The 15,463-nt window shown below is 45.1% G+C and overlaps 1 protein-coding gene across 1 annotated transcript; it reads left to right on the plus strand.

The window, feature by feature from the left end:
- Positions 1-7,901: 7,901 nt before the first annotated feature.
- Positions 7,902-10,060, plus strand: LOC136493503 (cytochrome P450 704C1-like). The gene is made up of 4 exons (XM_066489597.1): positions 7,902-8,753; positions 8,842-9,177; positions 9,299-9,502; positions 9,606-10,060. The coding sequence occupies exons 1-4, from the start codon at positions 7,953-7,955 to the stop codon at positions 9,786-9,788; spliced, it is 1,524 nt and encodes a 507-aa protein (XP_066345694.1). The 5' UTR covers positions 7,902-7,952; the 3' UTR covers positions 9,789-10,060.
- Positions 10,061-15,463: the final 5,403 nt, after the last annotated feature.

The following is a 15,463-nucleotide window of genomic DNA, read 5'->3' on the forward strand; positions in this document are numbered from 1 at the left end:
TTTGTAAATTTTGTGAATCCAGAATTGCATACTGCCTTGTTTTATGAATCAAGAATAGTATTTACTTTGCCTAGCAAGTTGTCTGGGGAAAGCCAGTTTTAGGTCGTGTCGATCTTATAATTGAAATATTAAATGCTCATACTCAAACCAAAGGAGCAACCTGGGGAAAGCCAGTTTTAGATCGTGTCGATCTTATAATTGAAATATTCAATGCTCATACTCAAACCAAAGGAGCAACCTGGGGAAAGCCAGTTTTAGGTCGTGTCGATCTTGTAATTGAAATATTCAATGCCCATACTCATACCAAAGGAGCTTGATTGGTCTCCATATAGACTCAAGCATGGCAGGATGGCCCAATACTGGCAAGCGCGCGGCAATGCTGCGTGTGGTTTCTAGTGTTTCTCTAAAATCGATCCAAATTCCTGCAGCAACGCGCGTGGAATTCGTTAGTGTTCAGTAAGTTAACAACACTATCCATCAACATGTGCTCCTATGCTCAACTACAATTATAGGAAATATAATAAGTACTTGTTCATATTCAATTCTTACAACTAATTAAAATTACTTATCCTTGCACTCCCTTTTTGCTCATTTTCGAACACAACACTCTTATAAATACTTGCTCAAAATTTGCGAGAGCGATTACTACATTTGAAGCTCACCATCGTGTTCACACACCCTTCCACACGAGTCACTAGCCAGGGCGAGAAATTCGCCGAATTATGGTGGAATGATAAGAGGCCTGCTAAAAAAATTCACCATTGCCACGGTGAAGACAAAGCCATGACGTGATGTTATGCTTCCTTGCAAGTTTCTCTACAATCCAAATCTATCGATGCTGATGGACAAAATTAAGAACACTGCGGTTGGACATATTTTTCTTCTATCTGAAAGGCGTGCGTGGTCATCTACCCATCTTACTCTATATTGTCCGCACTATCGCTACGTGACACGTTAAGTAACTTTTATAGGTGCGCACAAATTCTAAGTGTGAAAGAAAAAATATGTGAGTATAAGTAATTCTCTCTATTGTATTTCAAGACTTAACCTTGGCTTCTCTCTATTGTTCTCATTTTAGTTCTACAGATCTAACAATGAGTATACGTAATTCAAGGCCTCCTTTACTACTTCTAACAAGTATAGGGCATAGCAAGCTCTTCAATGCGTGTAGAATTACCGCTTGTTTAGCTGTGCCACGTACGCCTCTGTCAAATTTTCTCCGGTATGTCTAATTGAGGGTCCATGTGCGTTACAGTCCATAATTTCTATAATGCTTCTATGTGAGTCAATTGCATTTCTGCTCTTATTTTCACCTCTAACTGCATGTTTGCCCTCCTTTTTTATACTTTGTAGGTTTGCCCTCACTTCCTAAGTTTAAGTGTTCGTGTCGCCCCCCGTTCTGTCAAGTGAGGCTAACAGTGTGCGGTAGAGACTGCGAAGACCTATATGTCTTTTGTATACTTGGACATAAAAAAATAGCAAGATATATTTATGAATGAAATGACAAAATGGTATCATATATTAAGTATATTTCGAGCACATTTTATAACCATCACACATGGGTAACCACCGCGTCGCCGCCGCCTTACCTGAAAGACCGCCGAGCCATAGCTCGCCGCATCAGTCGCCCGCCCGGGTAGCTCGCCGCGTCGGTCGCCTGCCCACGCAGCTTGCCGTCGCGTCGGTTGCCCCGCCCGTCGCGTCAGTCGACCGCCGCGGAGCTCGCCGCCGTGCAGGTCGCCCCACCAGCCCCTTGCCTGCCGATATGGTGCTGCCCGTGTGGCCAGCAAGCACAAATAAGGCAGAATGGATAGAGGGATACCAAAGTCGCTGGTTTCAGGACTGATAAACTCAGTTGATGCTGGTTTGTTGTGAGAGGAAAACATTATTGGTTGGCTGATAAGCTGAAACCAACCAACGAAGAGGCTGATTGGCTTCCCTTTTTCATTCTCTTTATTTTTTGTTTTTTTCTCTTGCATTAATTTGCTTCAGGTGACGGTGTTTAGAAGTGGGGGCAAACGGAGGATTGAAATTGTGAAAACGAGGGCAAATCTGCAAAGTCTGGAAAGCAGGGGCAAACATACATTTATGTGTGGAAATGAGGGCACAAACACAATTTGACCTATTTTTATTGGCCTCGTGTCTCATGTGTAAGCATATATTGTATGGTGCAGTTTAACAATAATATGAAGATAAGATTCTAGCCACAATCAGTGTTGTCATCTTCGTCATGATGATAGAATCTTTCGTGTGCAGGGGTATTATACTAATTAGTCCCTTATTGACCCTAAAAAAAATAGTCCCATATAGATGTGGTTATTGAAATTACTACGTTAACACATATCAAAGTCTTGTAGCACAGCGACATCCATTCATATATATAAAAAATCCAGCACCAATTATTGTCTATGAAAGTAAGAAATTCAATTATGCTACTTCCAGTTGAAGAAAGCATCTGCTATTTGACCAGCCCAGCTGTTTTTTAATCGGGCGTGTCAACATACTCCTTGGTTTTTTTAATCGGGCGTGGCACACTTTCCTACGGACCACAAGTAATATATACGTATATTTGAGTTGTTCTAAAAAAAGTCCTTAAGTAATGTTTTTTTTAATTCTCTAGATGGACTTTAATCCGTCAACTGTTGCCACTCGCTGCCTGGCTTTTCTTAGATGCAGTAGATCTTTGCCTTTGTTTCGGTCAAGGAGCTTATGCTATGTCCTGCAGAATTTTCAAGAGGCCCTCGTGTTTCAGAATTCAGAGACGAGAAAAGAAACTAATCGAAGTATTCTGTTGACCACATGATCCCGTAAGCTCCGGTCTTCTGCAGAGTACATGGAGATACTAGGCAGTCCCCCCCGCGCGTCGTGCTGGCAGGAGCGAGAATAAGTACACGCCTATGTAGATTAGTTGTCGATTAAGATGCAAAGAGATTAAAAAGCCTAAAGGTCCACGCCATCTGCCCATCTTACCTGCTCTGCTACTTCAGTTCCTTCAGCCTGATCGTTTGGCTGTAGCTTGTCATAAATGATCGTAAATTTTTAGTTAGTATTTTTCTTTCACACAAACCAGTCAGCAGTACTTCTTCACGAACCAGCAACGATACGAACCAGCCAACCGAACAGGCTGCTTGACCTGTTACTGTTCCAGTTCCATACATATATGTACAACTAAAACTGAAATAATAACATAACAATTCCTTAACCGGATTATTAGAGCGCCATTGCCAATTTCAGCATTGCCTCCTTATCGGCATTACTCTTTTATACTCCATTCGTTCTAAATTATAAGTCGCTTTGACTTTTTGGTATATCTATTTTGCTATGTATCTAAATATAATATTATGCCTAGGTACATAACAAAATAAATAAACTAAAAAAGTCATGCGACTTATAATTTAGAACAAAGTATTAGTAAGATAACAATTATTTCAACGATTCTCCCATTGGTTCTGCAACTGCCTAGGAGAGCTGACATGTCTCCTACCCGATTCAATATGACGTGCAGGTATCGCCTCCCTGTTATTGTTGATCCTAGAGCATTGTTGGCAGGAGCAGGACAGGAGCCTCCAGTCAACCTGTTGAACTGGCGTTCCTTGGTCCAACAACAGACGAGATGGTATAGTAGGTGTTCTGGACTCCTAGAGGATACACTCATCGATGGCGATGTTGGTGTCGCCGTGTTGGCACATATATACAGTGTTTGGATCACAAATTTATATGGAAGGAGATTTGAGCTCTGCGTTAATACAGTGTTTTGATCACAAAATTTCCAACAGCAAAACCTACAACCGATACAAGTGGCTTCCCTACACAATATTGCTTAGCGATGGCGCCACAAGATCAGGGGACTCAATCAGAATAGGAGTTTAGTACCTCTGCTCATGTTTTTTCCTTCTCCTTTGTTGTGGTTTCATGCCCCTTCCATCAGCCGACTAATTGCAATGCTGTAATTACTTTGATTTTCAGGGAGTCGTTTTTTGTTTCTTTGTAGTTGTTAGTTGGGGAGAGAGACAGGCAAGTCGCCTGGTGAAAGCTATCAGGCTTGTAATTCCCTTGTATATGTTTTATTTTTCTCTTTTTATCGTCTAATAAAACTTGCGGCAAAGCTTTTGCATTTCTTCCTTAAAAAAAAAAGCTCCGCGTTAATGCCCCCTGGATCAGTTCAAAGAATTGACATCACATAACAGGTTGATTTGTGTGTGTGTGGTGGTGGCGACACTCTGCCCGTATATACCATGATACCTTTATACATGTATTATGGACCTGAACTTGAAGTCTTTCAAGCTATAAGAAGCGTTATGTATTGCGTTCTTTTCCACGTAACTCCTAAAGTCTAATAAGCTATATGCTGGATAGCATACACTTAAGTACAAAGGATTTAACTTCTTAGTCTACCCATCTACCATATGTAAACGCGACCCAACTGAACTTTTATTTGGTTAAGATGACACCAACGCTAGTAGCTTACAAAGAGCGCCAAGGTCTTCGCGCATGGCGGCAAATTGAGTTATGGCCTCCTTCCAGTTCCTGCTCATGGTGTTTGTGATGTTAATTTGCTCGTACAGCTTCCTCTCCAGCTCCTCCTGCAGGCCACTGACGCACTCTCCGATGACGGCACCGAAGACTTCCAGCTGCAGCTCATTCTCCGACTGCAGATCAGACACCGACGAGTTGACCGAACCAAGCATCTCCCTTGGCTGCCGGAACGGAACCCATGAGCCGCTTGAGGTAGTTGAACCTCTCATCAATCTCAAACAGCATGACATCAAGCGATATGCCCAGGTGCGCACCTCCGATCACACGGCCGTTGTCCGGCGAGGCGCAGCTCTCCAGGCCGCTGGCTGGCTGGCGGGAGCGGCGGCCCGCGAGCCCGCCCCGCCGCGGCCTGCCTCATTGCACTCCCTTCGTGCTCATTTTCGAACACAACACTCTTATAAATACTCGCTCGAAATTTGCCGGAGCGAGTACTTCTCCCTCCGTTCTAAATTATAAGTCACTTTGACTTTTTGATGCATTTATTTTGCTATGTATCTAAATATATTATTATACTAAATAAGTGTCCGTGCGTTACAACGGGTGCAACATAAATTGAATGAGATGTTAGCCAAGTCAAAATCAAGAATATAGTAACTCAATTTTTCACGTGTATTATACCATGATAATGTTTAGAAACGCATTCGCCATGTTCGCTTGGCTTATAAGCCGTACTTTTTCAGTCAACGAACATTATTTTTCTCTCACAACAAATCAGCCAACAGTACTTTCAGTCATGGCTTATCAGCCAAACGAACAGGGCAATTCATTATCGTAATGAATCTGAAATAAAAGCTAGGCTTGGAGCTTGTTGTCTGAAAGTTACGACAAACATCAGTTGCCTCAAAGCCTGAAATTTATTGCTAGGCATCGAATTGAATTTATCCATGCTCTGTCTTGCCAAAACATGTATACTCGGACTTACAATATCCTAGCCCGCATGAGGCATGGCAATAATTCATTTTTTGGGAAAAAAAAGTTTGTCAACACGTAATGCGAAGGACGATGAACGAGATTTGGATCACGATCATGATCATTGCGTAGTGATATTCCAATAAATTCATTTCTCTTCCCATAATTCTCTTTCTGTTTTATTCTATTTTATTTACTTGTCTTCCCGTGTCTTCATGCGGTGATTATTTGCCTGTCGGTGATTTCGTGAGTTTTATTCTATTTTATTTACATGTCTTCCAGTGTCTTCATACGGTAATTATTTGCCTGCCGGATATAGATCGCATGAGTGTTTTGGTCCTGCCGGGTAGATGTTGACAGTTCGTATATTTTAGTTATAGAGATAGAGATAGAGATCTAGATGCATAGTAAAATAAATGTATAAAAAATCAAAGCGACGTATAGTTAGGAATGGAAGGATTACATTCGAAGCTCACCATCTGTCGGGTACCATAAAAAGGGGTCCCCTAAACAAGAACCGAAAAAATCGCTTAGACCTTGTAAATATCGAAGCCAAGAGACAACCACCGGTAAACCCCCACCTTATCCGAGGCCCGGCTGGACCACTCGGCCCACCTCGAATAATATCCGGGCTCACCCGAAGCGGCCTCGGCCTAGAACGAAACCGCAAGGCCTCGGACGAGGTACCGATTCTCCGACTCGCCCGAGGCCCCACGCCACAAGGCCTCGGACGAGGTACCGATTCTCCGACTCGCCCGAGACCCCACGCCACAAGGCCTCGGACGAGGTACCGATTCTCCGACTCGTCCGAGGCCCTGCGCCACGAGGCCTCGGACGAGTACCCAGTTACCGACTCGCTCGAGGCCGGCTCGGCATCAACCCCGTCACCGCCGCCTTGACCGACTTCTCTAACGGGACGTCACATCCAACTAACGCGTCCAACCACTCCAGCGACATCAGCCGAACGACGGCACGATACAGCGGAATGGCCGACGAGACGGGAGTCACATCGACGCCATGCCGTCCGGGATAGGATGGGGCAGGGGTTATAGGCCGCTGTGCTCGGCACTGTGCCCACGGCTGACACCCGTGCTACACTGTGCTACCTAACCCCTGCTCCAAGGACAGCGCGGCGTGGAAAGTCAAGTCCGGGTCCCTGTAGCATCGGAATCGACGTACAAGACCAACTACACCCTCCGAGCCTCGGCTATCCGCTTTTGGGCTCCTGTAGCCTCGGGACTCACGCCCGCCGAGCCCCCCCCCCCCACAATGGTCCAGCCTCTGCACCGACCGGGCCTCGGCTCTCTACGTTGTCAGCACTCTGGGACCGGCACGTCGTTCGCAGTACGCGCCATGCCCTGCGTCAGGCTGCAGGAGCTCCCACGTCGTGCACAGGGCCAAGCTCCTGTAGCCTCGGAATCAGCGCACCCGCGCCGTCGCATCTACCTAGCCTCGGCTCTCCGCGCCGGTCAAACATACAGTGACCAGCACGCCTCTAACAGAAGAAGGCGCGCATGCCACCACAGGAGCTCCCACGTCGCACAGGATCAGGCGTGACCGGCGCGTCGCTCCAGTGAACCGAGGACAAGACCGCTCCACCGACTATGCCGCCACAGTGATGAGCTGCAGGGCTCAGACATACCACCTCTGCTCACAAAACGCCACGTAGCAAATACATGTACCGCCCCTGTGCCTCCCTTCGACTATAAAAGGGAGTGACCGGGGCCGCTTCTAGGAGGAGGAGACTCACACGTGCAAGCAACGCACAACGCTCTGTAACACACACGCTCCCACACTGCAAGAGATCAACATCTCAAGCAACCCACGCCACTCTACGCAGAGATCCGGGACTAGCTCCCTCTCTCGCTCAACTTGTAAGCCCCTACTACAAGCACCTCGGTGCAAGGAATACAAGATCGCTCTCTCAGACTGGACGTAGAGCACCTATTGCCTGAACCAGTATAAACCTTGTGTCTTTTTGCATCATCATCCGAGATTAGAGACACGCAGTACACTTTCACTGGTCGGTTGAGGAGCCACCGGACCCAAAACACCGACACCATCGTGTTCACACACCCTTCCACACGAGTCACTAGCCAGGGTGAGAAATTCGCCGAATTACAGTAGAATGATAAGAGGCGTGCTAAAAAATCACGATTGCCACGGTGAAGACAAAGCCATGACGTGATGTTATGCTTGCTTGCAAATTTCTCTAGAATCCAAATCTGCTGATGGGCAAAATTCAGACACTGCGGTTGGCCATATTTTTCTTCTTTGACTGAAAGGCGTGCATGGCCATCTGTCCATCTTACCGGCTCTGTTTTTTTTTTTTGAGGGAAATCTTACCTGCTCTGGTACTTGACCATTATTAATAATATCAATCAATCATACAGCTGATTTTCTAATCGAGCGCACAACATGATCCCTGGTCTTTTTAATCGGCCTCGCCACACTCTCCTACGCACCACAAGTACTACTCACCAAACAAACCAAACGCTAAGCTGACCATGGACTCGCCGCCGAGCCAACCAACGGTGCTCACCCTGATACTTGCTCTCCTCCTAGTGCTATACCTCGCGCTCCGGCGCCGTGCCGGCGGCGGCAAGAACCGGAGGTACCCGCCGGTGGCCGGCACCGTGCTGCACCAGCTGTTCAACTTCGGTCGCCTGATGGAGTACCACACGGAGCTCGCCCACAGGTACCGCACCTTCCGCATGCTCACCCCGACCTCCAGCTACATCTACACCGTCGAGCCCGCCAACGTGGAATACATCCTCAAGACCAACTTCGCCAACTACGGCAAGGGGAGCAAGGTGCACGAGGTGGGCGAGGACCTCCTCGGCGACGGCATCTTCAACGTGGACGGCGCCAAGTGGCGGCACCAGCGGAAGGTCGCCAGCCACGAGTTCTCCACGCGGGTGCTGCGCGACTACAGCACCGGCGTGTTCCGCGACACGGCCGCGGAGCTCGCGGGCATCGTGGCCGCCGCCGCCGCAGCCGGGGAGAAGCTGGACATGCAGGACCTGCTGATGCGGTCGACGCTGGATTCCATCTTCACGGTCGGGTTTGGGGTCAGACTGGGCGTGCTCTCCGGGTCCAGCAAGGAAGGCGCCGCGTTCGCCAAGGCGTTCGACGATGCCAGCGAGCAGGTGTTGCACCGCTTCTTAGACCCGTTCTGGAAGGCCAAGAGGTTCTTAAACTCCTCGTTGGAGGCGGCCATGAAGCGCTCGGTCCGCACCATCAATGACTTCGTCTACGCCGTCGTCGACAGGAAGATCGAGCAGATGGGAAGAGATCAACAAGAATTTGTGAGCTCTGACACCTCTCCGTACATGATGGATGCACGGCAGCACGAGAGGAGACTACAGTTCTGACACCGTGACATTTCCCTGACAGGCCAAGAAAGAGGACATCCTGTCGAGGTTCCTGGTGGAGCGGGAGAGCGATCCCGGCTGCTTCGACAACAAGTACCTGCGGGACATCATCCTCAACTTCGTGATCGCCGGCCGCGACACCACGGCGGGGACGCTGTCGTGGTTCCTCTACGTGCTCTGCCGGAACCAGCACATCCAGGACAGGGTCGCGGAGGAGGTGCGCGCCGCCACCTCGGGCGCCGGCGACCTCGGCGCCCCGGAGCTCGTCGCGTGCCTGACCGACGACGCCATCAGCAAGATGCACTACCTGCACGCGGCGCTGACGGAGACCCTCCGGCTCTACCCTGCTGTGCCCATCGTGAGTTATCCGGAACTCGGCGCTTTCCTGAACACTAGTCGGTTTCGCACCACACATCGGCCGTCGGCGCATAGATTGGGTTTGGGTGGATGACTTTCGATGGGGGATGCTGGTGTTGCAGGATGTCAAGTGCTGCTTTTCGGACGACACGTTGCCGGACGGCTACGCTGTCAACAAAGGGGACATGGTGCACTACCAGCCGTACCAAATGGGCAGGATGCAGTTCCTGTGGGGCGCCGACGCCGAGGAGTTCAGGCCGGAGAGGTGGCTCGACGACGGCGGCGTGTTCGTCCCCGAGAGCCCCTTCAAGTTCACGGCTTTCCAGGTCGGTTGTGATATTCGATCTCCTTGCCACTTGCAGTGTCCTTCACCAAATGCATGCAGGATCCAGCATGTGACGTGTTTGGTCTCTTGTCTGGTACACACAGGCTGGCCCTCGCGTCTGCTTGGGAAAGGAATTCGCGTACAGGCAGATGAAGATCTTCGCGGCCGTGCTTCTCTACCTGTTCAGGTTTGAGATGTGGGATGCCAACGCCACCGTGGGTTACCGGGCCATGCTCACTCTCAAAATGGATGGCCCGCTCTATGTTCGTGCGTCGCTCCGGCGATGAGGCGGGCGGGCGGCAACGGTCAGTCGTGTGGAAGTACACATGCGTGTGTGTACAGTGGGCACTTGACTCTCTCCTGTGCAATCTCAGCCTGTTCGGGAGGTCGTATCGTATCGTGGATTATTTACTGCTGGCTAGTTTGTATGCAGCTGCATTTAGTATCCTACGCGGTCATGAACCGTGGACACTTGATTGGACATGTAATCTACCCATGGGACGTACTCGGGTGACATCTCTTAAATTTTAGTTCTTAATCAAACACCGCCCTAAGTCAATGACCTGCCATCTGTGTATCCCCCGTCCTCTTTATTAGGCAGAAAAGCTGCGTTTCAAGATGCTATTCCTGCCACTTCATTTATGACTTCGATAACGTGGAGGTACGAGCATCGGATTATCTTCAGGCGAGTAGAGCTAGCTGATCAGTGATCATTCAGTGCTAATAAAGTTGTCAGCATTAATTGTTATATACAATCCTCCGTGCTGTCACCAAAAAGCACTGAAAAAGGTAACTTCGCTCATACACACGTTTATGATCTTATATCTTTAAATAATTCCGAGAGATCTGGCGTCCATATGGGGCATATGGTAGGTTCAAACCGCTGGCAGTAGATGGATGATCTGCCAGAGCTTGGTTCCTTGCAGTGGCTGGGATTAAGCTTACTGCCATGTTTCTATCAACCTGTGCCATTGCATAATTAAGGTAACCTGCTGGACTGGTTACGTGGGTCGGAGATCTTGTGTAATGTAACCGTTGTGGCGACCATGCTCGAGTTTTTGTTCGGGTTGAACTCCTATCGCCTTTCGCCTGTGTGCTGGTAGAATTGCCATCAGAGTTCCTCAGATTTGAGAAGAACTCGCATGCCCAAATTTGCTCGAGCAAGGTGAAGCACCATACGAATCAACAGCTAGCTCAGCAACTAACCTTATTTTGTGCCCCCCGACGACATCATTCATCGCTACTTTTCCAAGAAAAAAGAGTTCCTGCTTTTCTGGTCGATGGTGACTATTGATGCATCTCCAGGCTATCGTCCACAGCAATGAGCATATATCTATGACCTTAGGACTTGATGTAGGTTTGCAAATTGCATGCTATCTTTGAGGTTTTCTTCATCCTTATCAAAATCGAGTGCTAGCCTCTCTCTCTACATAGCTATTACTTTTTCCTCTCCTTTCTCCCTTTTCCCTCTAATTTCTCCTTGGTGGTGCAATGTTTGCTGAACCCAAGTCAAGGTAACGTTTTGGTTTTCTTCACTACTACAAGAAACATTTTCAAATATGTCAATGACTATTTATAGAGGTAAAGAGATGGGCGTGCTAAGATGTCCACCATGTTAATAATGCAAGAGAACCCAAGATCTCTAGTCTTGGGTGACACATATCTAACAAGAAACCAAAATGTTCAATTCGGTCTAATGGAATGCCCACCCCCTACTTTGGAGACTAGAACCTAGGCCCAATCCAAGCACTATCTACCAAGGGGTCTAGTCCATTTTACATTCTTGAATTTCTCATACTCTAATTTTGTTTAACCTCCAAAAATATCCCCAACCTTCTAAAAAATTCTTTGACATAAATCATGAGATAGATTAGAATATGAAGAATCCCCAAAAAAATATTTAGAACTCGTGAAAATATATCTAGAAGCTTAAAAAATTAGATTTAGCTCTAGGAAAATTTAAAAATATAAAAAATCTAGAAATCTTCAAAACAATCTAATTAATGTCTAAATGTGTTTTAAAAACTTTATACGGCAAAAATATGCATTTGTGTTGGTCGTGTCTCCTGTTATTTTTGAAAAGTTTTCAAAGCACGTGTAGGCATCAATTAGCGTTTTTTGAATTCTTAGAATTTTTGGGATAATTTTCCATCTTTGTAGAGATAATATATTTTTTAAGCTACCAAAGATATTTTCATGAACTCTAAATATTTTTTTAATTATCATATCCCTCTATCTCTAGGATTATTTTCACAAATTTGTAGAAGCTTAGAGACATTATTGTCATCTCATAGCCTTATCAAGTATTTACAATTTTTCAAAGAAAAAAGATAAGAACATCATCAAAACCACCTTGAAAAGGCATACTTAAGTAAAGTAAATTGTATAATTTGAAGAGTTTACGGGTAAGATATTTGGATTTGAAGTTCGATGACAAAAAGTAGAGTATGACAATAATTCAGCAAGGTAAAACAGACTTTTTCTTCAAATATAGGATATATAAAACATAGGATTAGAGTTGTATGTCACTTGTAACCCCGCATGAATTGGAAATGAAAGAAAGTTTCTATGGAGCATATGGATACAACACGGAAGAAATACAAGAATTAGAACAGAAAGATAAACACGGAAAAATTTTCAAGAGGTTAGAGCAACTTGAAAAACAATCCCCTTTTCCTAAAAACTGTGATATAGTGGAATGAAGTTAAAAAAACTGCTCCAACAGATCCCCTTTCTCGTTACCCTTTGAGCCCTTTCTCTATATTTTTCTCAATCTCCCAAAACTTCCCTCTATTCCTCAAAGAAAGGGGAAGTGGCACAGATTTTCTCAATCCCATTTCTCCCTCATCCTGTCATTGACGTCTGGGTCTCCAGGATGGTAGAGGCATCGTCGTGGTGCTCTGGTCGCGCCGCCACTGCGCCGGGCACACGGACTAGTCATGATACCACCACGTCGGGTGCGTGGCCTGTCCTCACCGCTGTCGTGCTTAGCAAACGAGCGCGCACACTGTCGCCTCCTTGCCGCGACGGAGGGAGAGGGAAAGGGAGAAGCGAAAGAGGAATGGAGAGAGATTCCACTAACCTATGGGTTTCATATAAGAAAAGGATATGGCTTTTCTCAATCGTTTTTCTCAATCTGCTAGAGAATCTCCTCTTTATAATCTAGAATTGAGTTTTGCCAACAAATTACCTGTTGTGCGCGTGTACACTACCTACGTGTTGGGAATTGGGCTTTAGAGGGGGCTATTTTTCTGTTTAAGAGCAAGTACAACAATTGGCTTATAGCCAAGCAAATGTTGATGTGGAGGAGGGAAGAGAGGAGAGAGAGAGGATAAGCGGGCTATAAGCTTACAGCCGGCTTAGGCACAAGAAACAAGAAACTTGTGAGAGAGACAGGTGAAACATATATTAATAATGAAGAACTAACTATTATATAGGTGGGCGGAGAGGAGACTATAAATAATCTTATAGCCAGCGAACCGGCTATATTATTAGTCTTGCTGTTATTAGGCTTGCTCTAAATTGGTTTGCCTATGCACTATTGGTGCATTGACTTTGGGATTCAATAAATGTTAAATGGGCCACTCAATGAGCTAGTATATTTTTGGGCACCCAATCAGTAGATCGCAAGTCTGAATGTGTGATAACGACGGATCGTTTCCAAGCTCGTGAGATGGACTTTGACTTCAGGAATCCAGATGATGGTTTACATGGAAGTTTACATTTGCGCGCCTCCAGTTTTGGCTCTGTCGTGTTGTTTTCTTAAAAAATTCTTGCAAATTGCATGTTATCTTTGAGGTTTTCTTCATCCTTATCAAAATCGAGAGTGCTAGCTTCTTGATCTCTGCACTCTGGATATAATGCGCTCTCTCTCTCTCTCTCTCTCTCTCTCTCTCTCTCTCTCTCTCTCTCTCTCTCTCTCTCTCTCTCTCTCTCTCTCTCTCTCTCTCTCTCTCTCATGTACCCTAAAGCATCCATTAGCACAAACACTATACATAGTTATTATTTTTTCCTCTCCTTTCTCCCTTTTCCCTCTAATTTCTCCTTAGTGGTGCAATGTTTGCTGAACCCAAGTCAAGGTAACGTTTTGGTTTTCTTCACTACTACAAGAAACATTTTCAAATATGTCAATGACTATTTATAGAGGTAAAGAGATGGGCGTGCTAAGATGTCCACCTATGTTAATAATGCCAGAGAACTCAAGATCTCTAGTCTTGGGTGCACATATCTAACAAGAAACCAAATTGTTCAATGCGGTCTAATAGAATGCCCACCCCTACTTTGGTGACTAGAAACTAGGCCCAATCCAAGCACTATCTACCAAGGGGTCTAGTCCATTTTACATTCTTGAATTTCTCATAATCTAATTTTGTTTAACCTCCAAAAAATCTCCAACCTTCTAAAAAATTCTTTGACATAAATCATGAGATAGATTAGAATATGAAGAATCCCAGAAAAAAATATTTAGAACTCATGAAAATATATCTAGAAGCTTAAAAAATTAGATTTAGCTCTAGGAAAATTTAAAAATATAAAAAAATCTAGAAATCTTCAAAACAATCTAATTAATGTCTAAATGTGTTTTAAAAACTTTATAAGACAAAAATACAAGATGAAACATACATTAATGCTGAATGCATTCACGTTATGCATTTGTGTTGGTCGTGTCTTCTGTTATTTTTGAAAAGTTTTCAAAGCACGTTTAGGCATCAATTAGCGTTTTTTAAATTCTTAGAATTTTTGGGATAATTTTCCATCTTTGTAGAGATAATCTATTTTTTTAAGCTACCAAAGATATTTTCATGAACTCTAAATATATTTTTTAATTATCATATCCCTCTCTCTCTAGGATTATTTTCACAAATTTGTAGAAGCTTACAGACATTGTTGTCGTCTCATAGCCTTATCAAGTATTTACAATTTTTTTCAAAGAAAAAAAAAAGAACATCATCAAAACCACTTTGAAAAGGCATACTTAAGTAAAGTAAATTGTATAATTTGAAGAGTTTACGGGTAAGATATTTGGATTTGAAGTTCGATGATAAAAATTAGAGTATGACAATAATTCAGCAAGGTAAAACATACTTTTTCTTTAAATATAGGATATCTAAAACATAGGATTAGAGTTGTATGTCACTTGCAACCCCGCATGAATTGGAAATGCAAGAAAGTTTCTATGGAGCATATGGATACAACACAGAAGAAATACAAGAATTAGAACAGAAAGATAGACACGGACAAATTTTCAAGAGGTTAGAGCAACTTGAAAAACAGTCCCCTTTTTTTCTAAAAACTGTGATATAGTGGAATGAAGTTAAAAAACTGCTCCAACAAATCCCCTTTCTCATTCCCCTTTGAGCCCTTTCTCTATATTTTTCTCAATCCCTCAAAACTTCCCTCTATCCCTCAAAGAAAGGGGAAGTGGCACATATTTTCTCAATCCCATTTCTCCCTCATCCTGTCATTAACGTCTGGGTCTCCAGGATGGTAGAGGCATCGTCGTGGTGCTCTGGTCGCACCGCCGCTGCGCGGGGCACACGGACTAGTCACGATACCACCACGCCGGGTGCGTGGCCTGTCCTCACCGCTGTCGTGCTTAGCAAACGAGCGCGCACGCTGCCGCCTCCTTGCCACGACATAGGGAGAGGGAAAGGGAGAAGCGAAAGAGGAATGGAGAGAGATGCCACTAACCTATGGGTTTCATATAAGAAAAGTATATGGCTTTTCTCAATCATTTTTCTCAATCTGCTAGAGAATCTCCTCTCTATAATCTAGAATTGAGTTTTGCCAACAAATTACATGTCGTGCGCGTGTACACTACCTGCGTGTTGGGAATTGGGCTTTAGAGGGGGCTATTTTTCTGTTTAAGAGCAAGTACAATAATTAGCTTATAGCCAAGCAAATGTTGATATGGAGGAGGGAAGAGAAGAGAGGGAGAGGATAAGCAGGTTATAAACTTACA

This window comes from Miscanthus floridulus, chromosome 11 (genome assembly GCF_019320115.1).
Source record: "Miscanthus floridulus cultivar M001 chromosome 11, ASM1932011v1, whole genome shotgun sequence".
In the NCBI taxonomy this organism is placed as follows: domain Eukaryota; kingdom Viridiplantae; phylum Streptophyta; class Magnoliopsida; order Poales; family Poaceae; genus Miscanthus; species Miscanthus floridulus.